The sequence below is a fragment of the Phyllosticta citribraziliensis genome (assembly GCF_038025025.1).
Source record: "Phyllosticta citribraziliensis strain CPC 17464 chromosome Unknown J3D65scaffold_11, whole genome shotgun sequence".
NCBI lineage: Eukaryota > Fungi > Ascomycota > Dothideomycetes > Botryosphaeriales > Phyllostictaceae > Phyllosticta > Phyllosticta citribraziliensis.
This window is the reverse complement of record NW_027117348.1, coordinates 223,973-251,945: the sequence shown is the minus strand read 5'-3', so window position 1 is coordinate 251,945 and position 27,973 is coordinate 223,973. Positions and strand designations below refer to the sequence as shown.

General features: G+C 58.8%; 12 protein-coding genes across 12 annotated transcripts; 3 read left to right on the top strand and 9 right to left on the bottom strand.

The window, feature by feature from the left end:
- Positions 1-12: 12 nt before the first annotated feature.
- On the bottom strand, positions 13-1,709 carry J3D65DRAFT_82306 (uncharacterized protein). The gene is made up of 2 exons (XM_066804214.1): positions 1,416-1,709; positions 13-1,365 (listed from the first exon to the last, which is right to left on the bottom strand). The coding sequence occupies exon 2, from the start codon at positions 1,313-1,315 to the stop codon at positions 326-328; it is 990 nt and encodes a 329-aa protein (XP_066651683.1). The 5' UTR covers positions 1,316-1,365; positions 1,416-1,709; the 3' UTR covers positions 13-325.
- Positions 1,710-2,070: 361 nt separating this feature from the next.
- Positions 2,071-3,801, bottom strand: J3D65DRAFT_82122 (uncharacterized protein). Its single transcript, XM_066804212.1, has 2 exons — positions 3,538-3,801; positions 2,071-3,483 (listed from the first exon to the last, which is right to left on the bottom strand). Exon 2 carries the CDS (start codon positions 3,393-3,395, stop codon positions 2,271-2,273), a length of 1,125 nt encoding a protein of 374 aa, XP_066651682.1. The 5' UTR covers positions 3,396-3,483; positions 3,538-3,801; the 3' UTR covers positions 2,071-2,270.
- An 882-nt stretch (positions 3,802-4,683) lies between these two features.
- Positions 4,684-6,159, bottom strand: J3D65DRAFT_81975 (uncharacterized protein). The gene is made up of 2 exons (XM_066804211.1): positions 5,966-6,159; positions 4,684-5,903 (listed from the first exon to the last, which is right to left on the bottom strand). Exons 1-2 carry the CDS (start codon positions 6,008-6,010, stop codon positions 4,791-4,793), a joined length of 1,158 nt encoding a protein of 385 aa, XP_066651681.1. The 5' UTR covers positions 6,011-6,159; the 3' UTR covers positions 4,684-4,790.
- Positions 6,160-6,755: 596 nt separating this feature from the next.
- Positions 6,756-7,868, bottom strand: J3D65DRAFT_81973 (putative GNAT family N-acetyltransferase). Its single transcript, XM_066804210.1, has one exon. The coding sequence runs from the start codon at positions 7,446-7,448 to the stop codon at positions 6,861-6,863; it is 588 nt and encodes a 195-aa protein (XP_066651680.1). The 5' UTR covers positions 7,449-7,868; the 3' UTR covers positions 6,756-6,860.
- Positions 7,869-7,894: 26 nt separating this feature from the next.
- J3D65DRAFT_685211 (esterase-like activity of phytase-domain-containing protein) lies at positions 7,895-9,778 on the top strand (the record flags this gene model as incomplete). The annotated part of the gene is made up of 2 exons (XM_066803807.1): positions 7,895-8,598; positions 8,650-9,778. 2 exons carry the CDS (start codon positions 7,895-7,897, stop codon positions 9,515-9,517), a joined length of 1,572 nt encoding a protein of 523 aa, XP_066651679.1. The 3' UTR covers positions 9,518-9,778.
- On the bottom strand, positions 9,507-10,273 carry J3D65DRAFT_635420 (Cyanovirin-N). Its single transcript, XM_066801317.1, has 2 exons — positions 10,010-10,273; positions 9,507-9,867 (listed from the first exon to the last, which is right to left on the bottom strand). The coding sequence occupies exons 1-2, from the start codon at positions 10,140-10,142 to the stop codon at positions 9,680-9,682; spliced, it is 321 nt and encodes a 106-aa protein (XP_066651678.1). The 5' UTR covers positions 10,143-10,273; the 3' UTR covers positions 9,507-9,679.
- A 1,754-nt stretch (positions 10,274-12,027) lies between these two features.
- J3D65DRAFT_82265 (uncharacterized protein) lies at positions 12,028-13,241 on the top strand. The gene is made up of 4 exons (XM_066804213.1): positions 12,028-12,255; positions 12,314-12,697; positions 12,782-12,854; positions 12,948-13,241. The coding sequence occupies exons 1-4, from the start codon at positions 12,141-12,143 to the stop codon at positions 13,111-13,113; spliced, it is 738 nt and encodes a 245-aa protein (XP_066651677.1). The 5' UTR covers positions 12,028-12,140; the 3' UTR covers positions 13,114-13,241.
- Positions 13,242-15,291: 2,050 nt separating this feature from the next.
- J3D65DRAFT_661288 (uncharacterized protein) lies at positions 15,292-16,348 on the bottom strand (the record flags this gene model as incomplete). The annotated part of the gene is made up of 1 exon (XM_066802595.1): positions 15,292-16,348. The coding sequence occupies exon 1, from the start codon at positions 16,147-16,149 to the stop codon at positions 15,292-15,294; it is 858 nt and encodes a 285-aa protein (XP_066651676.1). The 5' UTR covers positions 16,150-16,348.
- An 892-nt stretch (positions 16,349-17,240) lies between these two features.
- J3D65DRAFT_635406 (uncharacterized protein) lies at positions 17,241-18,446 on the bottom strand. Its single transcript, XM_066801316.1, has one exon. The coding sequence runs from the start codon at positions 18,228-18,230 to the stop codon at positions 17,547-17,549; it is 684 nt and encodes a 227-aa protein (XP_066651675.1). The 5' UTR covers positions 18,231-18,446; the 3' UTR covers positions 17,241-17,546.
- A 9-nt stretch (positions 18,447-18,455) lies between these two features.
- Positions 18,456-19,517, bottom strand: J3D65DRAFT_685206 (uncharacterized protein; the record flags this gene model as incomplete). Its single annotated transcript, XM_066803806.1, has 4 exons — positions 18,456-18,669; positions 18,806-19,252; positions 19,377-19,433; positions 19,504-19,517. The coding sequence occupies 4 exons, from the start codon at positions 19,515-19,517 to the stop codon at positions 18,456-18,458; spliced, it is 732 nt and encodes a 243-aa protein (XP_066651674.1).
- A 1,615-nt stretch (positions 19,518-21,132) lies between these two features.
- J3D65DRAFT_679860 (uncharacterized protein) lies at positions 21,133-24,031 on the bottom strand. Its single transcript, XM_066803697.1, has 2 exons — positions 23,292-24,031; positions 21,133-23,233 (listed from the first exon to the last, which is right to left on the bottom strand). The coding sequence occupies exons 1-2, from the start codon at positions 23,762-23,764 to the stop codon at positions 21,526-21,528; spliced, it is 2,181 nt and encodes a 726-aa protein (XP_066651673.1). The 5' UTR covers positions 23,765-24,031; the 3' UTR covers positions 21,133-21,525.
- Positions 24,032-25,791: 1,760 nt separating this feature from the next.
- J3D65DRAFT_81839 (acyl-CoA N-acyltransferase) lies at positions 25,792-27,022 on the top strand. The gene is made up of 2 exons (XM_066804209.1): positions 25,792-26,488; positions 26,542-27,022. The coding sequence occupies exons 1-2, from the start codon at positions 26,089-26,091 to the stop codon at positions 26,793-26,795; spliced, it is 654 nt and encodes a 217-aa protein (XP_066651672.1). The 5' UTR covers positions 25,792-26,088; the 3' UTR covers positions 26,796-27,022.
- Positions 27,023-27,973: the final 951 nt, after the last annotated feature.

Here is a 27,973-nt window from a genome sequence, read left to right as displayed (position 1 = left end):
TGCGAATAATCGTCGGATGCGAAAATGTTTTGATTGGCCTGCTACCAGCTACTCACCATAAGCAACCCACATGCTTCTGTTCGCCTTGAAAATGCTTGACATTCGAACACCTCATCCTCAAGTAGCAATCACCCCTTTCTTCCCGTCGATTTTGCATGACGATGCAACAGGCTTTGAAGATGTCGCGTAGCCCATGTCGCCCACCTCTGAAACCCATGCTGCGTATTTTTCTGTTCGACAATAGATCGGGTCTTCCTTCACTGCCTGGTTTCGACCGCAGCTTCTCCATTTCCATCTCGTCTAGCCCGTGTGTGCAAGTCCACGGTCAGTCCAAAAGCCTCCGCTTGAGCCTGTCGATAAACTTCCGAATGTCTTCTTCAGTCACTCCCAGCCGTGTGCGAATCTCATCCTCGCTCCGTTCCGGATATCGATGACGGAACCAGGGAATCAAAGAGCTATCGCAATCAACGTTGACTGAGAACTGGGGTTCCGTGTTGCTGTGGTCGATTGCTTGGAACATGAGCTTGTTGACTGGTACATCAAGTTTGGACAAACGGAGATCGAACATTTTCAGCCGCTGCGAGCTCCACCGCACAAGACTAGCGGCCCCAATGTATGCAACAAAGTGGACCTTATGAAGATTTGGGGCCGGGAAAATGTAGTTTGTGAACTTCGGCTCCCAAAGATCGAGTTTGTAGCGGGGCTGACCTTGCACGATAGGAATGATGTAGGCTATTGTCACTTCTCTGATCAAGTCCCTTTGCGCATGGGAAAGCCTGTTGCGAAAGCTGCGTAAATGTTTCACGTGCGAGAGGACGAAGTTGTTCTTTGTGAACACAATTTTCTGTGCTTCTTGGTATATGTCCTTGCATGTGCGCAGAAGTCCAAGACTGAGGCTAGAGGTGTATCCAGGTGGTCTCAGATGAGTATGCAGCTTACGTCGATAGTGGGAAGTAAAAGCCCAGCTAACATCGTCAGACCAGGACTTGAAATCCTTTTCGATATCAAACCGGCAGTAGCAAGACCAAATTCCAAGGCGGCCGTCGTCCAGTAAGATGGGCCAAATGTGCCGACGGCCGAGGACCATCTCGAAGATCATGAGTCGAATTTCCGGCGGCATGCGTAGAAGATGGCACGTTCCGTTTCCGCCGTCATTTGCGGGGGCTGGTGAGGTCGGCTTGGTAGATTCCTCGTCGACATCACCCTGCAATTCATCCTTTGGGATATCTGCTTCGTCTTGAGATTGAGCGGAGCGGGGCTCGTCGTGGTCCGTAGGGTGGTTGCTCTGCGGGTTGCTTTCTTCTGACGAAGACATTTCGGGGGGACGGCGACGCACTCCCTGGTGCGAGCCGTGGCGAGGGTAATCTACGACGTGTCAATACCATGTCCACAAACTCGAGAAGCAAAAAGCTCACCTGCAGAGCGGGATTCCGTGTGCTACCCTTGGTCACCGCGGACCTTGTGAGACAGAGCAGGTGCAGGGGCTCAATCGTTATTCATTGCATTGGACGTCTGTCGCGGATTGTGCCCGCCGAGGTGATTGCGGCGACGGAGACCTTGAGCGCGAGTGGCAAGTCGATTCGTAGGAGCGTGGAGAGGTCGCGTCGAAGACCGTCGAGCCTCGCCGCTTGAGCGATGACGCGCTTGACGGCTGCCCTCGTACGCGTGTGCGAGTTCAAGGCCTGGAATGGTGTCAGCGACGTGAATGAAGACCGCGAAGACCCGCTGGAGCGCGGATGCTTGAGCGGAGCGACTCACCTGCGAGCGCAGAGACGGGAACGCGGTCCCTTTGAAGATCCAATCGTTTCGAGCCGATGCCGTCGATGGGAGGAGGCCAAGGGAGAGAGGTGCGGTGGAGAGGAGATGTTGAGGGTAAGTGGAAGGGCAGAAGTGAGGTTGACGCAAAGTTTGGCGCTAGCCGCTTCGAGAATCGCAGAGAGGAAGGTGCAGCAACCGCATCGACTCCCACGACCCAACCCCCGAGAAAACCAGGAATCGAAAGGCCGAGCAAGATAGACGTGATAGAAAGGCAAGAGACCTCAAGCACAGAAAGAAAGCCTCAATATTACCCCGAAATACCTGGTCTCCATACAGCGACGACGTGAAAGCAAGCCCTTGTCTCCGTCCGGACAGCAACAACCTCTCCCCACGGCAACATCTCGAATTTCCCAGAAGGATGCCCATATATGTATGCGTCAAAGCTCGACATCTGTTGCCTCTGCGCCTCCGAAATGTTCGTCTATCGGCTGTGCAATCTCAGTCGGCTGTCCCTAATCGTCACCACTTTCCTCCATCGCCTCACTTTCATCCGACTCCGGCCAGGTAATCAGCCCCTGTGATTCGGGTCCATGACGCCTGCACTCTTCCAAGCGTCGGAGCCATTCGTTTATGAAGGCATTCTTGTTCTTTTCCCTCAGATGAAGCCGAGCCGGAAGGAAGTACCACTGTGCACACTTTCTACAACTTGCTGTCTCGTGGACGTAGCCCTCCTCCTGGCCTGCCTCGCGCGGCCAGCAAAAGCGGGCCTTGGGATCGACCTTGCCGCGCTCAACCAGATCTTGGAACCAATTTGCTATCGCATCCATCCCGAAAGGCGTCGGCCAACTTTGGTGCTTCGGATCGTACTCGAGTGCCCAATACAGCTCGTAGCTATCCACAGAAATAGTCATCTCAACGCTGGGGTTTGAATAGGCAAGGTAGCAGAGAGACGGAGGAACTTGTCGAACTTTTTTGGCGTCTAGATTGTCTTTCCACGAACAATCTTTCTCCGTGCTTTCGTATGCCCAACATGTTTTTGGGCCGTGTGTTGAAGAGCCGGTCGATCCTTCGGTGATACGTACGGTGACATGAACTTGCCGAAGGCTATGCATATGTCGTCCCCAAAATTGCTGGTGCCAGGAGTCTTGGACAAAGAAAAGTCGATGGTACGTTGCATGTGCCGTGTCGCTACCCGACGGCCTCTCGAACCCGGACAGTGACAAGGGGATACGCAATGAGATCGATTTCAAGGCGGATACCAGGGTCCAAGGGAAATGCATAGTGCAAATCTCAATCAGAGATGCAGGCCTCCTGAAGGAAAATATGTTTTTCTTGCTGAAAACTGCGTTTGCCTCGTAGTAGATTTGGCGACAGGTCATTAGAAGCTGCATGTTGGGCATGTGGGCCATGCTTCTGGCGGTACCATCAAGTCTGCGATAAAAAGTATTTCGGCTCGCAGGAAGTTTCAAGCGAAGTACGCTGTAATCAAGTCTGTGCCGTCCAGTAAGCCATGACGGATCTGGCCGGTACTTGTTGAATTGAAAACATCGTCCGCCCATAGCGAACTCGTAGACAATCATCCGCAATTCCGGCGGCAAGTCGAGGAAGCGAAAAGGTCGTGCCGGGACGTCCGACATGGTGTCCAGGATGCGAACTCGGGTCAATTATGGTCGATCATCGGTGGCGACGAAGAATGGAGAAAGGCAGTGGGTCGATCGGAGAGGACTTGAAGATAGTCGTCAGCGGAAACGGTTTGGAGGAGAGGAGCGGAGGACCTACCACGAAGGTTCGCGATCTTATTTGCAGGGAACGGTGTTTCTTCCACAAATGCAAGATCAGCGACGTTGCCAACCTGCCTGGAGGAGTGAAAAGGAGACCGGACGCTCGTCTGACGTCGGTCGCTCGCCGCTGGCCCCTCTAGAGGTCGATTCGTCGTGGGGCTTGCGGGATCTCGAGGTGGATTCGCAGTCTGCTTGAGGAGTAGCGAGGATGTTGTTCGTTGCGCGAAGGGGCGCGTCTTGGGGTGGATTCGCTGCCCGGCTGCAGGAATGGAGGGGTCGACTTCTGCGGCCGAAGAGAAACAATGTCAGCAATCCGTTCGAAAGCGCGAGCAGAAGAGGAATCGTTTACCTCGGCGCCAAGTCCTCGCCTCTGAATATCCTCAGTGTGAAATTGCTGTTCGGTCGCACGATTGCGGGGTTGTTGTTCGTCGGCTGGGCGGAGTGCTGCCTTGAGGTGCTGCCTTGAGGCTTGCAAAGCAGGGACGTGTGTTTCCGCGACTGGGAGAGCAGAAGAGTCAGCAGCTTATCGGAATGACTGAGGGGGGTAGAGGTCACTCACCTTGTCGTCGGTCGCTCAACTCTCGAGCGCGTTGAGGGCGATGCGGCGTCGAGCTTGCAGGACGGAGCGGGCGACGGGGTCTCGACCTGCTCTGAGGAATCTCGAGCTCAGAACGTCGGTCCACTGAATGGCATGGAGGCCCGCTCCATTGGCGAAGGCTGCAAGGTTGTGGTGTTGAAAGGATGAGGTGTCGTGGTGTTGGAGAGGTTCTGGCTGCGAAGTCAAGAGAGGAAGTCGCCTCCACCAGCTCCCTCTCACGCCTCAGGCAGCGAATCTTCTACATGTACCTTATAAAGCAAACAGCGAAGCCCACAGAACGAAGAATTGAAATGTCCAGTGACATGCATCCCATTGACTCTGGCATCATACGCATAGTCATCGCTGGTGTTATTGCTGAAGCAAGTACCACCGCCCTCGCTGTCGACGCCTGCATCCCCATCACCCAGCTCTTCAACCAGAAGACCAGGCCGCTTCCATAGTTCTACCCACAATTGAAAGCTCTCGATGCACATGAGATACTTCGATGCTGAAAATACTGACGAGACATTGCTTCACCCCGTCCTTCCGCCTCTTGAGCATATTGCCGCCCCATCAAAGCAAGAAAGGGGAAAAAATCGAAGAAAAGAAGATTCACAATTCCATGAAGGCCACAAAAGCAAGAATGAGCAGCATCTCAGCTTCTGGAAGCCCTTTCACTCTTCCTCTCCCGCCTCCTTCACCTTTTCTTGCAGGATCGTCGGTCTCTCGGTCAAGCGACGTTGAAACTCGTCGACGTAGATCTTTTTATCTGCCTCGGTCAAGGACAGAAACTTCATGACATAGGCGTCGATCCACGGCAGAGTTCCGCGCCGCAGTCCATCCTTGGCAAGCTGCTTCTCAAATGGCTTATCGAGGGTTTTCACTCGAGACATCCAGAACTTGATGTGCTTGTCGTCATCCATGTCTTCGACGCCGTATTGCGGATTTCGAATCCGTCTTGTTACCGCCGTGTCGTCAATGCTGATGGAGACTTTCGTATCGGCATTGGAATGAGCGAGAAGACGAAACAAGTTTGGAATCTTATGGACATCTTCGGCGAGGAGAGGATAGCACTCGGAATCGTAGTTCTTATCATCAGCCCACCAAGCCGGGCTGTAAGTGACATCACCCCAATCGTAGGTGAAGTCGATCTTGATGACGAAATGAACGCTGGCGAGATTTGGGAGTGAGCGAGCTGTTCCATACCACAATCCTGGCTTCGGAGGACCGCAGTAGTCAAGACAGACGACGATTGTGAGGAACCGGATCCAGCCGCTCTGAATGGGAGACATGATCCTCTGGAAGAAGGCGTCGTAGCACTTGGCCCCAAGAGGGACGAATATGTTCTTCCTGAACGGAATCTCCCGGGCCTCTTCGTGGATCTGCCTGCACACGCTCAAAAGACTGAGTTCTAGCCAGGGCGTCGCTGGGTGCGGGGGGGATCCGATAAACGAGGCGTAGGGTCCTCTGTATTCGTTGCGCAGATCGAGATGGTCCTCGGGTACGACCAACCCACCACCCAGGCGTGGGGCCGTGAAGTAAAAGCATCTACCCATGTTCCACGAGTAAATCGAGTAGTAGTAACCCATTCTGATGATTTGGCTTCCAAGGACCAATTCGTAGATGAGCAATCTGACATCCTTGGGGAGATCAAGAAATCGAAAAGGCGGTCCCTTGTGGGGGTTTTGGCAGCGGGATAAATCGTAATCCTCGGGCTCGCCGCCTTCACCGGGTGACACAAAACGAGTCACAGATCCTTTCCAAGACAACCAGTCGTAAAAGCCTTTCTGCGCACATTGAGCATTAGCAAATTGTGTGGTAGGTTTTCGGGATGCTATGATTGTCCTACCATTCCATCTGGACCCAAGTCCGAGTCTGATTCATAGTCTGACATTGCCCTGTTCAGTTCCCGGAGAAAGTTGTCTGCGTTTCTGAAAGCAAAGCAGATCAGGCCATGCAGGGTCGAGGAAGAAGAGCGTCAGAACACGCTCTGTTTGGATTCCGCTCAATCGACAATTCGAAGTCAACACATGCGAGGAAAGCCGTCAAGAATGCACAGCGGTCTGTAAATTGTCTAAGAGACGCTTGCGGAGCTGAAGCAGGGGCAAAAAACAGGAATTCCTCGCGTGATTCGGCCAGAGACGGTGAAGCGCGAAGAGCCCGACGCGTAAGCGAGCAGCGAGACGCGTAGAATCAGGCGTCGAGAGGCGGTAGAAGCAGGATGGCTGGCGTGAAGAGGCGCAAAAGAGGCAGCGCGAGGTGCCCGTCGTAGCAGCGAGCAGCGGACAGGCTTAAGAGGTGAAGAACGGCCTGATGCGAAGCCGCAAGAAGAAGAGACACGAGCTGCCACACAGAAGACAGAGGAGAGGTGGTGAGGAAGAAGAGAGAGAGAGACAGAAGAAGTTGGAAATGAAGAGATGAAGTTGATGGTGTTGAGTCGACTGAGGAAGGTGCAAAAGGCGCTAACCCAAACGGGACTGTCCCCATCGACCACCACCATTGTTCCCTCGACGACTTCTCTACGCCCACATTCGCACATGCGCTCGTCTATCACGTCTATAATGCCGCTGAAATTCCTCTCTGCGCTGTCTCAGCAGAATTCTTGGCTGAAGTTTGGAGATACTCACAGCTCTACCTTCTGGTGACCCCAACTCTTTCTACCGAGCAAACGCAGCATCTAACAGCAAGCAGAGGCTCTTTGACATCGTTTGGCATCGTCCTCTAGCCTGCGAAAACGGCCGACCCTACGAGAGACCTCCCTCACCCTTGAGCAGACACTTCATGAAAATGGTGCCCTCCAGATCCGTGTCATAGTACTTGTCGGCCATCTCGAAACCCTCTCGCGAATACAGCTTGATGGCGCCCTGCATGTGCGGCAGCGTATCCAACCGCACCTCGTCGTAGCCCTCGCGCCGCGCAACGTCCATAATGGCGGCCACCAGGGCCGAGCCGACGCCCAGCCCTCGCGCGGCCGGCAGAGTATACAGGCGCTTGACCTCGGCGACCCTGGGCGTCTTCGCCACGGCGCCGTTGCCGCCCGTCCGGGCTCGATAGTCGGCAACGACGCCGCTGATGTCGCGCAGGGCGATGCAGCCAACGGGGTCGCTGGGGGAGCCGTCGGCGGGCGTCAGGAGGGCGAGGAAGAGCTCGCCGCCGCGTGACGGGGCGTATTTTCCGGGGAGTGAGGCGAGCTCAGCCGCAAAGTCTTGGAATGTCAGGTCGACGTTGAGCCACTCGTAATATGCGCGGAAGAGGGTGGCGGCGGCGACGAAGTCGTGGGGGGTCCGCGCGGGGTGGATGGTGAAGGGCGTGGGGGTCGCTGCGACGGTCATGATGAGATAGATGGTGAGGATGAGGAGGACTACATTGTGCAGAGTTTGCTGGACATTTTTCGCATTCGGCTCAGCGTCTGGAGTCTTGCACGCCCTGCGAATGTCATGGTCTGATATGGCAGACGGAAAAGTCGTGGCCGGCCTCCAACCTCAACACCACGACTCCATCTCCATCTCTTCACCCGCATCGAGACAACAGCGCCGCCCCCACGTCTGCCAACGACCAATACGCGTGCGACGTTGGACAACATGCTGAATCGTCTGGCCGTCGCGTATTTAGCCCAGCCGCAGCACCCTGGCACTCGCGTACCTGGATATTACCACCAGCCAATCTCACCAATTCGCCGCACCGCCTCAGCTGAGATGCCGTCACTCCAGCAGTCGCCATGTACCTCTTAAGCGCGAGCGCGCCGTGAGGTACGTTGTCTCATTGTACCGCAGCCGCAATGCTAACGATTCTTTTCTCAGCCCTGGCGCTGGCAGGCTGCTCCATTGCGCACGACGCCCTCGTCAACACCACCACCTGCGACGGCCAGAAATACACGTACCGCGCCCTCGCCGGCTTCGGCACCGTCCCCAGCACCGCGCGCGACAAGTACGGCGACACGCTCGGCAGCCTGGGCTCCGCCGTCGCGCTCGAGCCCGGCAGCTGGACCTACAACTCGTCGTCCCACGCGTACAACGGCGTCTTGTGGACCCAGCCGGACCGCGGGTGGAACACCAACGGCACGCTCAACTACATCCCGCGCGTCCACAAGTTTGCCGTCGCGTTTGCCCCCAATGCCAGCGCCTCGCCCGACGACCCGGCGCCGCCGAATTTGTCCTTCGAGTACCTCGACACGATACTATACCAGGCCCCGGATGGCGCGCCGTTGACGGGCCTGGACGCCGACGCCTCGGGCACCATATCTTTCCCCGGCTTCCCCGACCTCCCCGTCGCGACGTACACGGGGGACGGCTTTGGACGGAGTGGCAGCGGTGGGCGACGCGTCCCGGTCGACGCCGAGGGCCTGGTGCTCGCATCCGACGGCGGGTTCTGGGTTAGTGATGAATACGGGCCGTACATTTACAAATTCTCGTCCGAGGGCCGCATGGAGGAAGCGATTCGGCCGCCAGAGGCATACATTCCCATCCGCAACGGCAGCGAGAGGTACCTCACATGTCCCCCGCAGAAACATCGTTGCTAACCTCCCACGCCTAGTTTCTCCGCCGACTCGCCGCCCCTCTACGCCCCCTCGCTCGCCCCAGTCCCCCCCGACCCTTCCTCCGGCCGCACCAACAACCAAGGCTTCGAAGGCCTTACCGTCTCCCCGTCGGGCACCACGCTCTCGGCGCTGCTCCAATCGGCTCTGATCCAAGACGGCGGCACCGCCAAAAGCACCTCCCGCTACGCCCGCCTCGTACAATACGACATTACATCTTCCCCATCCGTGCTTGCCGCCGAGTTCGTCGTCCCGCTCCCGCTCTACACCAACGCCGACGGCAAGACGCGCGTCGCGGGCCAGAGCAGCATCGTCGCCCTCTCAGAGACACAGTTTTTGGTGCTGGCACGCGACTCGGGCGCTGGTCGGGCGCAGGACGAGACGGAATCCGTGTACCGCCACGTCGACGTGTTTGACGTTGCTGACGCTACGGACCTGCGTTCGCTGGATGGCGTCGACGCCGCGGGCGGGTCTGTCGTCTCAGACGACGGCGTGCTGAGGGAGGACGTCGTGCCGGCGGCTTATTGCCCGTGGTTGGACTACAATGTTGACAAGGAGTTAAAGCGGTTTGGGCTGCGCAACGGTGGGAAGGATAGCGAGGGGCTGTTGAGCGAGAAGTGGGAGAGTTTGGTCGTGGTGCCTGTGCTGGAGGGTGGGGGGTGTGGGGATGGGGAGGGCGGGGGGGATACTGAAGAGGGTGATGGCGACGACGGCGGGCAAGACGTCTACATCCTCTCGCTCAGCGACAACGACTTCATCACGCAAGACGGCTACCTCGACGGCGGATCGTTCCGCTACAGCGACGGCAGCGGGCAGAGTGTCGATACGCAGGCGTTGGTGTTCAGAGCGGTGTTGCCCGCGGCGTAGGTGAGCCTAGCATACCCAACGTACATGTAGAGCCACTGTACTGTACACACACGTGTAGATACGGAGACCCAATCACTGGTATTCTGATTTGATTTGATTTCTTGTCTGCTACCGCTTCCCCCTACCATCCTCCTCTCCCCCCTGTGCCATCATAGGCACAAATCAAGTGTAGACAAACCGCCCATCGTGGTTCTCGATCCTCTCGGAGAGGTTGACGTCGCGGCTGTACTCCTCGCCCTCGATCGACCGCAGGTAGGCGCGCAGCACGGGCACCTCGCCGCCGCCCTCGATGCTGAAGGTCACGTTCTCGGCGCTGTGGCTGAAGTTGGCGCCGTCCCAGTGGATCATGCCTGTGAGCGAGCGGATGCGTCAGTCGGAGCTCGCGAGTGAGGCGCTAGCCGAACGAGCTTCTGCTGAGCAGGCATTTCGGAAGGGCAGGGGGAGACGAGGGGTGGGGATGGGGTTTGTAGAGAAGGGGATAGGGGTACACACCATCCTGGTTCCCCAAATGCTGGTCCAGGTCGATCTCGGCGTCGTTCCAGTCGCCCGACTCGGTGCGCAGGCGGGCGCGGAGGATGTGGTTGTCGTCGATGCGGATGTCTTCGGCGGAGAGGTGGAAGGACATGTTGGATGCTAGCGAGCGAAGCGAGCTAGGTATGTGTGGTTTGGGTGGGTTTGGAGGAGGGTTTGTTGGATTGGTTTGTTGGATGTAGGGTTGATGAGGGAGAGAAAGGGATAGGGTGTATGGGGAGGGGAGGGGGTTTATGTATACATGCATACATGTAGGGGAGGGGCCACAGCACAGGCAGGGCCGGCCGGAACTGATGGAAGCTCGTGATGACGGACTGACGGACGGACACCTGGACCACTCGTGGCCCGTAGCTCCACTGCCTCCACTACTCGTACCTACACACTGTCCAATAGTCACAGTCCACCGCTGGCCAGGGCAGTGGTCAGTCTTCAGGGTCAACCAACGGCGGCGGCGGCCAGGCGGCCAGCAGCTCACCCCGCTGACGCAATAAACGCCGCGGGGTTCCTCTTGTTTTGCTGTTTGATGGATCGGTGGGTGGATGGAGGGATTGAATGGTTAGTTCTGTGTGGAGAGGGATTGGGTGTGTCGTTTCAATTCCTATCCACTGGCGCTCTGGAACGTGTTCTCATCCACTCGCTTCGTCTCAGTTCGTCTCAGGGCTGCCTACCAATTGCCTACGGATCGATGGCCTTCCAGAAGCCACGCCACGCCACGCCAATCCCCCCTCCCCCAACTCGCCCTGGGACATGATCAACACGACGGATGTACAGGAGCACTGCTGATCCCCGCCAATCAGCAGCAGCAATTCAGGGACTTGATCCTGTGCTCCTCGCTCCTCATCCACCGACCACAGCGGCGGCTTCACACGCGCTGCTGCGCTGATGACGAGCTGCACTGCAGGGCGTCTCTCACCCTCGCCGTGTCCTTCCTCTCCGCCGGTCCAGGGTGCCACCTTGCCTGCTTGGCTGACTAGCACCTAGTGGCAGCGGCCGGGCCGGCTCGTTCGACGGCGCGGCGGCGGCGCGCCTGGTCCGGTCTAGCTGGGTACAGTTCGTTCTGCAACTTCAGCCCTCCCACTAGGACTGGGAAGTGATACTTCAGGGCCGGGTTCATTTGGCGTGCTTCTGGGCAGCGGCTGTTGCTGCTGCTGCTGTTGTTTACATGTCGCTTGCTTGCTTGCGTGCTTTGCTGCGTAGCAAATGCTGATGGTAGGGCGTTCCAGTGCTAGGTCCGGCCAGGACGAAACGGGGTGGGAGCTATGACGCTGGCACGGAGGGGGTGAGGGAAGCTCTGGCCATGGCAGGGGATGACGTGCGTGCGAGTGGGAGTACGAGGAGGGGTAGAATGCAGCAGTATATACGAGCTGCCACTCTCTAGCCCAGCGTCCATCTTTCTGTCCATCAGGGGAAAAGGGGGCGCGGTGGCGGTGATGTGCGTCACTCGCTCCTTTTTTTCTCTGTGATGTTTGTTTTGTTTGTTTGTTTGGACACAGGATCTGATGTTCGTCAATCCATCGACCGCGTCAGGTGACCTGTTTGCCCCTCCTTGGTTGGAGAATCGATCAGTCAATCCGTCAGTTCAGTTCAGCCCCTGGCGTCGGTCCACCACGAGGCAGCTCACGGCGACGGACCTGCAGACGCCAAGGCCTCCATTTCGTTTCGTCTCCGTCGTCTCGTCTCGTCTCGTTTCGTTTCGAAGAGGCCACGTTGCCTCTTCTCGTTGCGCGACAGCAGCCAAGAAATCCGTCCTTCTTGTCCCCGCTCTTCTGTCGACTCTGCGTACTCTCGACGCTGTTGGACTGGACCACCCACTGCACGGCAACTTACGCGGATACGACGGCGACTGCGCCTCAGGGTCCGTGGCATGGCTGTGGCATTGCCCACTGTCGTCTGAGCCACTCACTCCTGGAATGGATGCGTTGGATCAGTGTCGCTCGTTCGGCCGGCCGTCGCGTCGGCGCCTCTGGATGCAAAGGGGTCGCCAGCGCGCGTTGGAATCTTCCTGCTGCTTCTGCCGACTGTTCCATGGACGCCGGGAATGTGAGCCTCAGGCCGCAACATCGTGTGCACGGCCGGCGCATAGCTTGTCGAGATGGTCGACGCGGTTGACAGACATGGCCTGCTCGTCGCGACGACTTTCTCGATGACAAGATGTCTTTGGTACCGCGCCGGATGCCGTGGTGCAGAGCCAAGCCGAAAATCCGTAGGTAGGGACTTGTCTGCTTATTCCCAACTCTGTACCACGCCAGTCGTATTCACGTCTTGGGAATCCTTCTCCTCGTCTTGTCCAGTCAAACTCTGTCTCCTCACGCCGGTCGGTCCTGTTTGGCGCGGTTCCGAAACTTCGTCGTCCGCGTGTCCGTCCAACACCACACCGTCGTCCGCCAACACCATCTCGTGATTCTCCGCCCGGTACAGGAATCACCACAACGCTTCCCTGGACCGACCCAAGATTGTCGTCGTCGCTCCACTTCCTCGACACCTCGCCTCGAACCGCGACGCGCCGGACCCACTTGGCGCCGCCGAAGATACCTCGAGTCGCGGGTTCGACGTTTGAAGTTGCAAATCGCCGGGCGGCCGTACGTCGCGCCCTGCTGCTTGCGGCGCGTCTCGTCTCGCATGGTGGGCGACCAGACGGGAGCGCGGGAGGCGAGTGACGACATAGCCGCAGCGGGCGGGAGATCGACCCGTTTGACGTCAGTCAATCAGTCAGTGTCGCTGACAGTGTGACAGGGAGACGGTGGTCCATCATTCCGTCTGACTTTTTGCATTTCCCGCACTCTTCTCGTGGGATGCGATGTCCTCAGTTCGTCCATCTTCACTCGGTGCCGCTGCTGGCTCCACCATTGCAGTCCAGGAGTCCGCCTTAGGTATCCTATTCCTGACTCGAGCCCGTCAGTCAGCCCGCTGAGGTGCCTCGACGCGATGTCCTGCCTCCCTCCCTCCTCGTCCCGCGCCACACGAGCGCGCCGTGGACAAGTATCCGACCGGCTGACGTCACTTTTCCTCGCCGCCGCTGCCGCCGCCACCACAGCCACCACGCCGCCCTCATGGGCAGTCTGTGATGCAAGTCATGTTGCGACGTTTGAAGTTGCGGGGGCGGCGTGCAGTCAGGCAAGGGTGACGGCACAAGTATATGTGTGTATGTGGCGATTGGCGCGCGCGTGGCAAAGATGCCAGGACAGTGGCGTCAAGAGAGGGGGTCTACTCTGGCACTGCGGGCTTTCAATAGAGCGCAGGATTAAACTTTTGTTTGAATGGTCTTGCGTTGCTTTTGCAGCGCCGACCAAAGCAGAGGCGAATCGACACGGTTGTTGACTGATGTGTACAGCATATGGGAAGTGGACTCAAACTTCTCCCCTCGTCAGCCTTGCGTGGCCTGTGACACCAGCACCACTACAGCATGAACCACAGTCCACATATGCAGCCAAACAACGCCTCCTCCGCTCCAGTCCTCCACACACGCCAATCAACCAACCAGCCCCTGCGTCTCCACCCACCCTGTCCATTCCAGGGTGGACGCTGGGAAGCGGCAGGCAGAGAGTCGGGGAGAGATGCGCAGAGCGAACCAAACCGCCAGGCCTCGGCGGCTCCACCGCGTTATCGCAAACACGGAGTAGAGTCATTCAGCTACGTGCGAAGTTGCGGCGACGACTGCCTGGCACGGTTAGAAGGGGAAGCGGAGGATGCGCACCCATGCTGGACGGCTGGTGTGTACATGGGGTGTGGGTCCGGGAGGAGGCGCCCTGAGATCGCGATCGCGCTGCTTGGGAGGGAGTGAGTGGAGGGAGTGGAGTGGCGTGGCGTGGCGCTGTTGTCTGCGTCCACTCCTCTGAGGCGCGTTGCTCACTTAACAGTTTTGTCGCACTCCTGCCTCCGTTCTTTCTCCGGTCTTCTCCCTCTCCTTCTTTTGCATATTCTCCTTCTGCCCTCATCATCATCTCCCGCGCCGTCATGCACTGGACCCCAAACTTCGCTGCGCTGCGCTATGCTGTGCCACACCGATCTGACCCACTCCACCCCTGCCTTGGCCGGGTACAACCGCCCGCCCGCACCTACGCACGGCCGGCTGTATGACGACGCCTCCCTGTGTAGTTTGTTATTTCCGGCGCTTACATATGTTGGAGGATGAAGCGGGGGGCACCGTGCTGGCATCTGTCTATCTATCTGAACTCTCTTTCGCAGAGCTTTTACTGTCTTTAATCTGGGGCGGTGGTCGGTCAGACATGGAAAGAAGAAAGTGGAAGAGGCGAGAAGGGATATTCTGCGTCTGATGTCTATTCCGCGTATACGGGTGGAGTTGGTGAGTTGGCTGGTTACTGTATTTTGCTTCTGGGATTTCATTCTGCATTCTCGTCTCTACATTTCGTTTAAATCTTCCTCGTTATGGACTGGCGATTTTTGTCAATTTAGCATAGCTCTTTTGAGCGATTGAGAAGGAAAAATGGCGAAGAAGTAATCAGTACACATGAATGCCACAAGGACCACTCCCCGGCGCCAGAACTACTGCGTCTGACCACCGACGAAACAGCAAATCAACCAAACCCCCTAACCTTCTCCAACAAACCCATCAGTCCATCACATCCATATTCCATCGTACGCAATACTCGCCGGGTGTGTATCCACCCACGCCATTCGGCTCGGCCAAGCAACCAATCGGTCCGCCAGGCCGACGTCAGCCACGTACGGCATGGTCCGGTGGGTGTCTGTCAGCCACACGCCGACCGACCGGCCGACCGACCGACCGACGGAGGAAAAAAATTGCAACTTCAAACGTCGTGCCATGCGCTTGGCGACTGGGCTGTCGCGGGCGCGACTGCTGCGTGGGTTGGTTCGCGCCGGCGCGCGGCGCCTGTGGCGTACCCCATTGTGAAATGGAACCGGAACCGTGGTAGAGGGGCGACCGGTTGAATTGCCGGGTAGGTAGCAGAATTGGACTGAACTGGAGGATGAGGTGTGCGGTAGGTGTGGACGTGCCTTTGATCCTCCCGAAGGCTTGTTTTTGACACTTCTTTAGACGGGGAGTGTGTGTGTGGTTGGCACCCCCCTGTTTCTCCCATCTTCTCGCATCTCTCCAACAACTCCCCCGTCCATCACAGTCGGTATGTCCGACACGTCCTCGGCGATACCCAGCAACCAGGCATCGGGCCCACCGCGGCCTTGACCCTATAACCGACTCTTGACCGTCCTCCTTCCCTAATCCAGTATCCCGCCTCGCGCCCTGGCTCTCCCAGGTGCTCACGTCACGCCACCGCAGCAGAATCGGCTCGACTAACCGCAGCCGACGCAACTTCGAACGTCGCATTCGCCGCTTGGCCGCCGCCTGACACCGGACTGGTGCTGGCGCTCGCTGCCGACGAAGATTGAACGTCGTGAAGCTGCTTGGCTGCTTGGCTGCGGGCGTTTGTCGGATTCGATTGATGGATGGAGAGATGGAGCACGAAGATTTTTTCGATGGCTTGGCGTGGTTCCCTTGGCGGGGGATGGGCGGTTGGATGGGAAGGGGTATGGTGGTTTGGTGATGCAGTAAGTCGGGGAGGAGATTTCCATTCTGCGCTGTTTGTCTGTCTGTCTATCTTGCGCCGCTGCTGTCCCATCATCCTCCTTTCCATCCTCCCACTCTTTCTGCCACGCCTCCTCCCGCTGAGCGCGTGGGTATCGGTCAGGAGCACCAAGCGCAGAAGCGTCAATCCATCCGAATGCCCTGCGAAGAGCACCCCTTTTCCACCTCTTTCGAAGCACTCACCCTCCATCAGACACTGCGATCTTGACCAACGAACCACAATTTGGTAGTTGTTGGACAAGATAGACAGGAGCATCAAGTGTAGACTCGCCAAAAGCGCACTTGGAGCCTTCGCGCGCTCCGTTCGACTGCACCCGAGAACAGAGAGACCAGCATTGTCGTACTGAATCAATGCAATTGGCCGGGGTGCACTCAGTCCCGCGGATTCAGACGCTTCTGTGCCGCTGGGCAAGATGTGAGAGGTGAGGTGTTGATCGTCAACCAGAAAACGCCAGAAATCAGGAAGTCCTTTCCGACACTGATATTGTTCAGCTGCTCCTCGCTCTGTCTGCCACCGGCCTGACTCGACCCTCCCCATGTATGACTTCTGTAACCCTCAGCGAGCCTGCTGTACATCCATGACCTCAAGGTCAAAGGCTGTCGCTGCTGGAGTGCTGGTCGTGGACCTCTCTTTGTGGTTCGACGATGGCGTCGATCATATGTCGCACTGCCTTCAGGCCACGGACGGGATTGGTGCAGACGAGTTTGCCGCTTGATGAGCGAGTGGCCCTTGGGAGCTGCTTGGTGTTGACCCTGGACCTCAAAGAAGCGGTAGGGAGCAAGCAAGGCGCTCCCATGCCACGGACGCACCCTCAAGCCTGCCATGTCGGGTCCGTCCAACAGGGAGGGGAGACGGACGGTGACCTTTCTTCTTCTTCTTCTTCGCCACCGTCGTCGTCTTTGATGTTCAAGTGGGCGAGGAGCTCGTCGAGTTTGGGAGGGGATGGTTGGGCTGTGCGGAGTCGCTTTTGCCTGGCCCCGGTTTCCCGGTGCCGTTGGCTCAGAAGATGTCTGCATGGTGGCCTTCTTGAAGACCTTTGGGTCAACGCAAGTCGGTCAGGAGCATCAAGCGTAAAACGACCGCCGAACAGTCAAAGCTGAAGGCGATCAGGCGGCTCGTTTTCGATCTGAACCGGGTGATGGTGTTCAGGCCTCTTCCCGGCGCTCCTCCGTTGAAGAGTGTGTCGAGAATCTACACGGCGAGTTCTTCTGCCAGGGATTTGGATTTCATGGCCCTGCGCGAGGCGCTTGAGCATCTTTGGGCGAAGGTCATCGCCCACGGAACTCAGAAGAGGCGGCCCTCCCGGCCGTACTGCTCGCCGTTGCCAACGGCCAGCATGCCATTGGGGTTTGCCGCGCTGTTCCGGTCCTGGACATGGCGGGAAAACACCATGAGCCAGCGGAAGTGTTGCTCGCCAGCTTCTTTTAGGTGAGCCTTTGCCGCCTCCAGAGAGACGCTGAAGTGTATCCAACCACGAGTGGTTGGTTCGGTCAGGAGCACCAAGCTGTAAATAGGAGAAGGGATGCGCGAGAATGACCGCAGAGGCGAGCACAATGACTGGCTGCAGAACATGCTCGCCAATGCGGTCGTAAGAGTCGTGGAGTCGGACGAGGACGTAGCGCGTCGTCGCAATCTCCGTGGAGAAGCGCTGGCTGAGGCGCGAGTTGCCGACTGAGTCCTGGCCACCAACGCGAACGACACCAGTACGAAAGAGAGCCACAACAAGACTAGGGAAAGGAAGGTTGAGTGCACAATTCGTGCGCACCCGTCCATCAAAAGATGGATATTGGACAGGAGCACCAAGAGGCCAACTGACTGGGCTTAGGCGGCCATTGCCGACTGAGTCCTGGCTACCGACGCGAACGACACCATTGGGACCTTGAGTAGTTGGCTGCACCGCAGGAGCAGTGCCGTTGGTGCCGAAGCCTTCATTCTCAAAGGTGATGATGGGGCTTGTGACTGGGGTGGTGTCGCGACCCTTGGAGGAGGGAGACGACTCGTACATGTCGCGGGCCATGGTGTTGTGGTGAGAGGTGGGTGGACGTCTGAAAGGATGGAAGAAGCGAAACGGGGTCGTGTCGCGGCCCTTGCGGGGTGAAGACACGACAGGGAAGGAAGAAAAAGTTGAGTGCACAATTGGCGTGCACCCGTCCATCTGAGGATGGATATTGGATAGGAGCACCAAGAAGCCAGCCATCTCGACGTGTGTTCTGGGCGACTCTCCCACCGTCCAAGTCGTGAACCTTTTTTGGACGGCGAGAGAGTGCGATCTTGATCTTCTGCGCCCCCTTATTCATGGCTTTGGAGGAGCGTGACGACGCGTACAGATCGCGGGCCATGGTGTTGTAGTGAGAGGTGGGTGACGGAAGAAGCGAAACGAAGAGGAGGGAGGATGGATGAAGGGGCACACGCAGGCAGAGAAGCAAAGTGAGCACCCGTCCATAAAAGGATGGGCAATGGATAGGAGCACCAAGAAACCTCTTCAAACGCGTGTCCTGGACTACTCTCCCGCCGTCCAATTTGTGAGCATGTTTTGGACGGCGAGAGAGTGCGATCTTGATTCGCTGAGCCCCCTTGTCCGCGAGGTCTTGGTGCTCGCAGAAGTTGCGGACGTCCATGGCCGTGGCAAAGTTGACGAACGCATAGCCAACATCCCCCGTCCATCATAGGATGGATTGGATAGGAGCACCAAGAAGCTTCTTCAACCATGTGCCCTTGACTACTCCCTCACCGTCCAAGTCTTGAACACATTCTGGACGGCGAGAGAGTAGTCTCTCGCAAAATGTGTGGACGTCCATGGCCGTGGCAAAGTTGACGAACGCATAGCCAATATCCCCCGTCCATCATAGGATGGATTGGATAGGAGCACCAAGAAGCTTCTTCAACCATGTGCCCTTGACTACTCCCTCACTGTCCAGGTCTTGAACACATTCTGGACGGCGAGGAAAAAGTCTCTCGCAGAATGTGTGCACGTCCATTGCCGTGGCAAAGTTGACGAACGCGTATCCAACATTGTATCCGTTGCGGAAATCAATGCGCAGGTACAAAAAGTCGTACCTGCCGAAAGAAAGCTTGCGGGGTCCCGTCCATGTCTGGGGACGGGATAGACAGGAGCATCAAGTGCGGACCACGAGCGCGGGAAGTAATCCGGATCGTCCTCTCCCCAAGCTCCGGGTCGTCGAGCAACACATACCCAACGGCTCGTTGAACATGTATCCTAGCTGGATGCGGAGCTCCCGGGGATGGCTGAGCGTGCGGGGGACGGGGGCGGGCGCCGGTGGCCGTGTAGCTCTGTTTGATGATGGACTTGTTGGTCTGGGGGAAGGAGTGCAATCCGAGTGACCGTGCGGTCTGCAAACTTGGCTGCTTCGAAATCGTAGAGGATGGTGAAGTCCAGACTGTCTTGGCCAGAGTATGCCGGACAGCCGCCGCCGTGAGCTGGGTCTTCTGCGTGGGAGGGACCATGTCCACCGAAGCCGTACTAGTGTGGCAGGGATATACCGGTTCACGGGCGGTGGACTTTGCAACGGCTGGGGCGACGGGGGTGAAATCACCAAGCAGGCGCACGCGCGTGGTTGCATGTTTGGCGGCCTTAGGGTCGGTGAAGTCGTGCAGTGCTTCAGTCGGGCTGACTTCAAGCCTATGGGACGTGAAGATCTGGAACAATGTTAGCATTTAGTCAATCAAGACAATTTTGATGTAGTACTTACTGCTAAGGCACCATGCTCTAGCTTGCTCTCGTTGGGGGAGAGCTCCAGTCAAACATGGCGTATGCGGGTTCGGTGAAGTCGTGCTGTGCTTCAGTCGGGCTGACTTCAAGCCTATTGGACGTGAAGACCTGGAGAAGTGTTAGCATTTAGTCAATCAAGATGATTGTGATGTAGTACTTACTGCTGAGGCACCATGCTCTGGCTGGCTCTCGGTGGGGGAGAGCTCCAGTCAAACACGGCGCTTGCAGGATCCCTGACCGCAGTGTCGGCGCAGGGCTGGCATGGCCCCGCCACACGATGATGAGTCCGAGGCCGCTGGGCTCTGCGCGTGTAGACAGCGCGAGCCAGCCAGCGCAAGCGATCTTGTTGGCAAGGCGCAGCACTGGTGGGCCTCTGCCTTGATGGCGAGAAGCGAGCGGATGAGTGGCCCGCGTGGAGGGCGAGGGATTCTGCAGCGCAGGGAGGTCAGCACATCGTTTGACGCAAGAGGAAGGTAGTTCCGTACCGTTGTCGCGCCCTGAAGAGAGTCTTGACAGGACCAGAGCTTGAAGCTTTGAGTCCTCTAGCTGGCGCGGCCTTGCGCTGGGTTGAGCGTGGTGACTGTGCAATATAGGCGGTCCCGCCGTCCCAAACAGAGTTGGACGAGCAGACGTGAGGGCGTGTGATGGCCATTGGGACGAATCACGCAACGGTGAGGTGGGGAGGGGTTGGGGTGTGGATTTTTGATGCTGGAGGCGTTGTGTGGTGTTGAGATTTACGCGACGCGAGACGACTTCACCGGTATCCCCCAGGCAGCGCCCACGCGAAAATTAATCCGGCCAGGTAAACAACGCCAGAACCATGATGGCGCTAAGCCTGATGCGGGTTCCCATTAGTCTTGCAGTGCACCCGCATGTTCTCTGTTAGTTGATGGCGAACCAGTGACGTCTAGACAGGCTGCAGTCACTTCGATTTCTAGACTCGTGTTCATGGTCATTCCAGAGGCTTCTTCTCTCCTGGAGAAAGTATCATTGTCACTTTAGCAGCGGGACCTCAGTTTGCCGCACGAAGCTGATTTTTGGGCGCGCATGGCTTTTCCGCCCGCCCATTTGGCATCCTCTCCCAGACTTCCAACCACGAGAGATCCCTTTCCATGAATGCCAGACATCAAAGACACAAACTCGAAGGCGCTGCCATGATACCAGGCACCATCCAAGCGTCCCAACGATTCGGCGACATTCCATCTCCCCCTCTACTTCCCCTCCAGCGCAGAAGACAAACAAGCAAACACTTCCGCCGCAATCCCGCCCAGCCCACTCAGCGTCTTCTCTCTCACTTTCCCAGTGGCGCCTAAATGCTAATGCTCAAATCCGTCTCCAGAAACCGCCCGCGACGAGCCCCGAAGAACAAAATTTCAACACCAAGGCCGCGCCGTGCCAGCGCGGACTGCCCACGGCTGCCCCAAACAGCATTCGCGACGAAGCAGCCCGTTTCGCGCCTCTATACACGCTGACTTCATCCCTTCCGTCGCGGATTCACATGTGCGCTGGGGCCTTGCTTGGGGGCCTCAGTGATGCCCATCGACGCAGCGAGCGTTGGACATGGCTTTTAGGCACGCAGGGAGGCTCACGAACTGCGCAATCGATCCTAGGACTCTTACGCCGTGGCCTCGCTCGCTCAAACTCACTTCATCATAACTTAAGGCCGGCGCACGACGGAGCGGTCGCTCGTGCGTGCGCTGAATAAGGGCAAGGAGATACTTTTGGGGCGGCTTCTGTGCGCGCGATTGCTATAGCGGCGGCGAGGATGGCAGGGCGAGAAGCCTACGACGCCGGAATTGCTGTTGATGTGTTCGGCTGCGCTGAAAACAAGGGGAAGTGTTGTTTAGAGAAGGGTGCCCTGACGAGACGGGCGAGCGAAGAACGTGATACTAGCGGTAGGAGGTAGAGTTGGACGTAGGTATATAACGAATTACTCTCTTCCCTTCCCTTCCCTTCCCCCTTTCTCTCCTGCCCCTTTCTCTTCACTTCCTATAGACCGACTACTTCTTAACTGCTGCCTCATAACTACAGTACGACTATCCCATCCTATCCATATCCATATCCATACCACGCAAACTATACACACACCCTTTCCCATCCCTTCCCCCTTTCCTCCGCATTACTCCGCAATTACCCATCCCCATCCCCCTCATCATCACCAAATCAACCAACCAACCAATCAACTAAAGCCCCTCAAACCCCTCCCTCTCCCCCCTGCCCTCAACACCATCCTGGTCAAAGAACCCGCTCCCCTGCCGACTCAACTTCCGCCGCAGCTTCTCGCGCGCATTGTCCGCCGAGAGGGGGCTCGTGACGCGGCGATGGCTGCCGAGGCCGTCGCGGTTGATGCCGCTTCCACCGACGCCCATCCCACCCGCCCCCGCCCGCGCATGCAAATCGTCAAAACTCCTTGCAACCATGTTCGCAGCGCCGGCCACGGCGTCCGAGACGTCCGCCCACCCACCACCACCAGCACCGCCGCCTGTTTTCTGCACCTCCGCCTCGTCACCGGCAACCAACGCGCCGCCCCTGCCGACACTTCTACCCCTGAGCACCTCACCGCCTCCTTCTTTCTCTGCGTTCTCTTTCTTATTGTTGTTGCGCCTGTACACGCTCCCGCCCGTCGCAAACCCCGCGTTGTGATACGACGCCGCGGCGCCGTACTCCTGGCTGCGCGTGCGGTAGTGGTGTCGTTCACCTGCGCCTTCTGCCTCGCCTCTCTCCAGATCGTAGGCGGCGAGGCGTTCGCGCTCGCGCACGCTGCGGGAGCCGTTGGCGGGCGGGGGCCGCGAGACGACGGCTGGTTTGCTGGACGAGGAGGGCGGGGTGGCGGTTGCGCCGGCCGTGGCGGCTGGCGGCGTCTGCGATTGCGATTGCGATTGTGCTTGTGGTGTTTTGGGCGTCGTCTGCCGCGGTGGTGTCGTCGGTTGCTGTGGCGTCGGTGGCAGCGCTTTCGCCTTCGACGCATTCCCCACCGCCGTGTTGAGCCGCGGGACCTCTGGCCGCGAGGAGGCCGAACCCGTCGAGCGCGCGCCAGACCCGGCGGACGGCGGCGTGCGCTCGCGAGCCTGCTTGGACGACGCGGAGGGCGGCGTGCTCGGCGATGGCGCGTTGCCGGCGGCGGCGATGAGCGGCTGTGGTGGCATTCCGGCCGCCTTGTTGGCTAGTTCGCCCCGACTGCTGCTTTTACGTGGCGTCCCGGCTCCCGCTCCCAGGGGCGAGGGGCCAGGGCCATGGCTGTGACCGTAGCCATGGGAAGGTGAAGAAGAAGGGAATGCAGCGCCAGCAGCACCCGCCGCAATGTGCGGGAAGCTGGCATTCGGACTGCCCGTCCCCGGACTCGGCGAGACGGGACTGGCGTCAGTTGACGGGCTCGCGCCGTAGCCGTTCAGCCGCGGGTCGCTGCGGCTCGGAGCTCGTCCGCTGCCATTCTGGTACGTGGGATACTCGTAGCCGCGCGTGGCGGCCTGGTGCTGGTGCGGGCCCCACACATTGAGCGGGTTGGGGACGGGCTGGACGACATTATTCTGAGAAGTATTGGGGAAGCGGCCGAGCGGGTTGCTGCGCGAGCGGTTGCGGCCGAGGAAGTTCTGGGCAATGTTGCCCACGCTCGAGTTGGGGCCGGCGGCGGTGATGCTGCTGGTGCTGCCAAAGTCGATGGTGGATGTCAATGTGCCGCTGTCGTCGGGCGTGTGTTTGGCGTGGGCCATGGGCGGCGCGGCGGGCGGCAAGGGGGCGGAAAAGGCCGCCTCGGGGGCCGCGACGTTGGCCTGGCGCGCGTCGTGGCGGGCGCGCGAGCGCCGTTTGAGGTACAGGCCGAGCAGCGTGAGCAGCATCAGGCCCGTGAAGATGACGACAATCATGACGATCCAGCGCCAGTGCGCGGAGATCCTGGGGGCGTTAGTGGATTGTGGGGTGGAATTGGAATTGGAATTGGATGTGTACGCACCAGCTCCCTTGGTAGCTCGTCTTGTCGCTCACCACGCCCTGCTCATTATTATTATTCTTGGCCGTGCTGGGACTCGGCGTCGATGCTGATCCAGCCGTCTTGGACGGCTCCGTCTTCTGTCCTCCTCCTCCCGCAGCGCCTTCGGTGCCGCCGCTCTGGCAGAACTTGTTGTACCAGTCCTTGATGCCATTCTGGTCGCTCGTGCTCGGACACGCCGCGTCGCACAGGCCCTGGGCCGTCGTCTTGAGGTTGACCAGGAACGCGCTCTGGCAGAAGCAGCTGACGTACGTCTGCTGGGTGCTGACGCCGGCCTGGGGCGGGATGCAGCCGTCCTGGGCGGTCTTGAGGTTGGTGCAGCCTTTGGCGCAGCCGGGCAGGGCGTCGTAGTTGAGCAGCTGCACCTGCTGGGCCTGGACGGCCGCGAGGGCGATGGCGAGGACGAAGAGGAGCGCGAGGGGCGCCTGGGGGGCCATGGTGCCGACTATCGCATTGCAGGTGAGGTGGACGGGAGAGGGCGAGCGTCAATGGGTCGAGGGAGACGAGGTGTAGTATACCTAGGATGTGCAGCAGTACGACGGACGTGGACTGGGGACCGCTGCAGTCGTCCCGCCAGGCCCAATGCGGAGACGGTGACGGGGGAATGCGACGAAGAAAATGCAGCCACCAGTCACTGGATCGATGCCTCCTGCTGTGTCGATGGCAGTTCCTGCGTCCAATTCAGTACTCCCAACCGAGTCGACTGGTGGTTATACACTGACAGCTGTGGATGGATGGGTGGATGGACGACATACATCTGGCGGATGCTTCCCATTGGCCGGCTATTTTGAGCCACCATCATTAGATCAGATCATCAACACCCAACCCAACGCCCTCCCTACAGTTCTCTGCCGCGCCCAATTCTCCCTCCCTCTATCCCCTTTGCATCCCCCCGTTTCAGCAAAAAGTGTGCAGCCGTCGTGAAACCGTGCCCCTCGCCCGTACAACACCACATGCAGTGTGCCCATCATCCCCATCCCCTCCCCATCGTTGGTAGAACACCGCCCGCACACCCGCCGACAACGCGGGGATGCCCTCTCTGCGCACAGCCACACAATAATACAAAAATCTCGCTCCATTTCCCTTTCCTTTTTGCCGTCTGCCCGCCCGCCCTCCCTCCCTCCCGCGCCCTGCCGCCCCGTCCGTCTCTCTTGCGTTTCGAAACGGGAGGGGGTGGGTCGCCTACAGTACTAGGGCTTCACGCTGGGCTGGGGTGCACCCTCTCCCCGTCGCTATAGCGCCGCCGCTTATAGCAGCACGGCAACAGTGTTCCTGATGCTCCTGGCGCCGTGCCTGTCGTGCCTGCCAGCGCAGCACCCGGAAGCTTGTCGTTGGAGAGGAGCGCGCTCGGCATGTGAACTGTCCATGTGTCTTTCTATGTACCCCTCCATTCCTTCCTGCCCCGCATACCACTCCAAAGCGTGGACAGGCAGCCAAGCGCGCAATTTCTTCGCTTCTTTTCTCTTTTCTTTTTCCCTAATGATCTCCTCATGTTAATTACAGATTGACGCTGGCGTCACGTGTGTGGCTGGCTCCCTCACAACGGCATCCATCCCGCGCGGGATGAGCCGCCAGCTGCCGGTCGCGTTGCGTGGGATGCGATGACAGCTGCCAACACCAAATAAAAACAGGTCGACCTAGTGAGTAGGGGGAGAATGTAGTGGCTGGCTGGCCATCAGTGCGGCGGGCAATTCACGAGGGAGGCTGGGGAACGGGAAACGGGAATGTATGCGCGCCATCCGTTCGTCGTGCTAAAAAAAGAGTCTCTCCTTCCGTCTGCGCGACTGGCTACCTTGACAGGATAGCAGTCAGTACGGCATATCAAGGCTGGCTGGCGAGAAGGGTTTGTTGTGTGTTTGGTCGTAAGGGGGAAGAGCGTGGCACGCGAGCACGTGAGCGGAGATCCCCCGCTCCGCCCCACCCCCACACGTGCGCCGGCCCGCTCCTACCGTCCGCTCCGCTCCGCCCCGCTGCCGTGCTCTGCTCCCTCTACGGTACTCCGCTTGAAGTAGTCAACGACTCTTAAGCGAAGAGTCTATTGAGGACCGTATGATATGAAAGGAGAGAAAGGGACTGAAATTAAGGGTAGAGACCTATAAGACTGCCCTTCTCTGTACGAATTGAGAGACGGGTATTAGGGGGATGACTGCTCACCACCGGCCGCCGTCTGTTGCTAGACATCAATCACTGCGTCTCATACTGCTTCTCCCCAAGGCCGCTGGCTTGGTGGGTTGTCGATTGCACGCCCTTTGGTGGAGCCGTGGGTCCGCTGAATGGAAGAGTGGAGAATGCTGGGGAGTGGGGGATCCGCGCTGGGATGGCCCTGCGCTTTGACTGGCGGACTTTGATGTTTTTGGTCCCTGAGAGAAGACGGTTGATAGAATGGTTCGTTCAATTGAGCGTGTTTGATGGCTGGCCGCTTGAACTCTGTGATGTTGGTCCTTTCCTCCTCTTCCTCTTCTCACGATACTGGCAGACTCGACCCCCGTGCTGTGCACTTTGGATACGTCCTGCTTGTCACAGGGCGCGCCGTCGACGCCCTCGTCGCCGTCTCCACCGCTGCATCCAATGGCCTCTTCATGCGGCCGCGTGCTTAGAAATCGGCCTCTGCCGCCGTCGTGAATGCCGAGAGGAGTCGCCATAACAGGAGCGCTCGCGGCCTCGCGGCCTCGCTGCCGTCACGACAGAAAACCCGTCCGTCCTTCGCCCCTCCGAGACTCAACACCACGCAACAACCTCCACCACGACCACCACCGCCGCCATGCCTCTCGAACTCCGCCCCATGACGCCCGCCGACGTCCCCGCCTTCGCCCGCGTCGCCCACGACGCCCTCAGCCAGGCCGGCATGGGGCTCGCCTGCCACAGCCGCGTCGCGCACCCGGCGTACCTGGCGCACCGCGCGCGGCGCGTCGAGGCAGCGCTGGCCAACCCGCACGCGACCATGGTCAAGGTCGTGGACACGGACGACGACGACCGCCTCGTCGCCGGCGCGCACTGGGAGGCGCTCGAGGCCGGCCGCGACGACGCCGCCCTCGCTGCGCTGCGCGAACCCTACGCCGTCATCCCCGAGGAGGAGGCGCGGCATGGCGAGGCCCAGCGCGACTTTTTTGGCTGGTTGTATAATGCGCGCGCGCGTATTGTGGGCAAGACGCCGCACTACAGTGAGCTTCCCTCCCTCCTCAATGCGCGTCGCTGGTGCTAACGTACGCGCCAGTCCTCCACCTCCTCGTCACGCACCCCTCGCACCAAGGCCGCGGCGCCGGCAGCCTGCTGCTGCGGTGGGGCTTCGCGCGCGCCGACGCGGCCGGGCTGCCCGTGTACATCGAGGCGACGCCGGCGGGGCTGCCCGTCTACGTCAAGGCCGGCTTCGAGCCGCTCGAGAGCCACACGTTTGACCTGGCCAAGTACGGGCTCGAGGGGACGGATACGCATACTTTTATGGTCAGGCGGGCCAGGACGGAGGGGTGAGGTTTTTGTGTACTGCAGTTGGAATGCGACAGTGTTGGATCGCTCTGAGATTTTGCTTCTGCGTCTTGATATGTGGTGTCGGGGGGCGGTGCTGGGCGTGGGATGGTAGGATGGTGAGCTCTCACCCCTGTTGGATTGGATATCTTTCCTTTCTCGTCTTGTTTTTGTCTTCTTCTTGCGCGTCCTTCTCTTCTCTTTTCTCTTCTCCTTTCTTTTAGCAGTTCCACCCTGTCGTCATCCTTTCTGGGCTCTCTTTCTCCTTACGTCTCACTCGTCTCTGGTTGGCCTGCAGCAGCCCCTGGTCCCTCTTCATCTTCTCTACTTCTCCTCTCTCGTCGTCTTCCAAGCTCTTGTCAAACCACTCTCGCAGACCCCCTTTCTCGGCTCTCTAGCCCGCGAGTCTTGTCTCTTCTCTCCGTCATTTTCTGCTTTTTACTTCTCTCTCTCTGGCACAGCGGCCCTCTCAACCAACTGACCTCCTCGCAGTGCATGCCCAATCCAGTCTCTTCCGGGAACCGCGCCGCGGAGCCTCTGCACCACACATGCAGCTCCTGCCGGCGCGCCGTTGCATTCGGACTTCTGCTGCTGGCCGTCGTCGTTGCAACTTGTGGGGTGTGGGCCGTGGGTCGTGGGTTTTCGCTGGCAGCGTATAAACATACACAATGCCGCAATCAGTCTCTTGAGGGTACACATACACTGTTGGCTTGCCGCAGCGCACCGTGTCCGCCGTGCTTTGGCGCGCAGGCACGTCGCTTTCGGTCTTGCTTGCCATCGTCGCGGAGCTGCTGCTGGCGGCTGTTGCGCTTTGGTGGGAGGGAAGAGGGCGAAGTTCAGTCTCTTGAGGGTTGACCACCGGCTGTCCGTCGTGAGCGCTGCTCCGGCGGCGGTCGATGGTCGTTGGTCGCGCTCTGTCCGTGCGGTGACTGGCTGATGGCCGTCGTTGCGCTGGACTGTGGGCCGGCTGCTGTGGGGTCTGGGGGCCTTTTGGTGTTGTTTGGATGTCGTCGATTGCTTGCTTTTTCTGCCGTGTGTCCAGACTTTTCTCTCTTTCTCATCTCTGCGCGTCGGATTGCATCGCGTCGTCTTGTCTTGTTTGACCCCCTGGTCTTGCGCGTCTGTCTTTGTCGGGTGGGAGGGTGGCTTCCACCGACTTTTCTTCTCCTTTCTTTTTGTCCCTC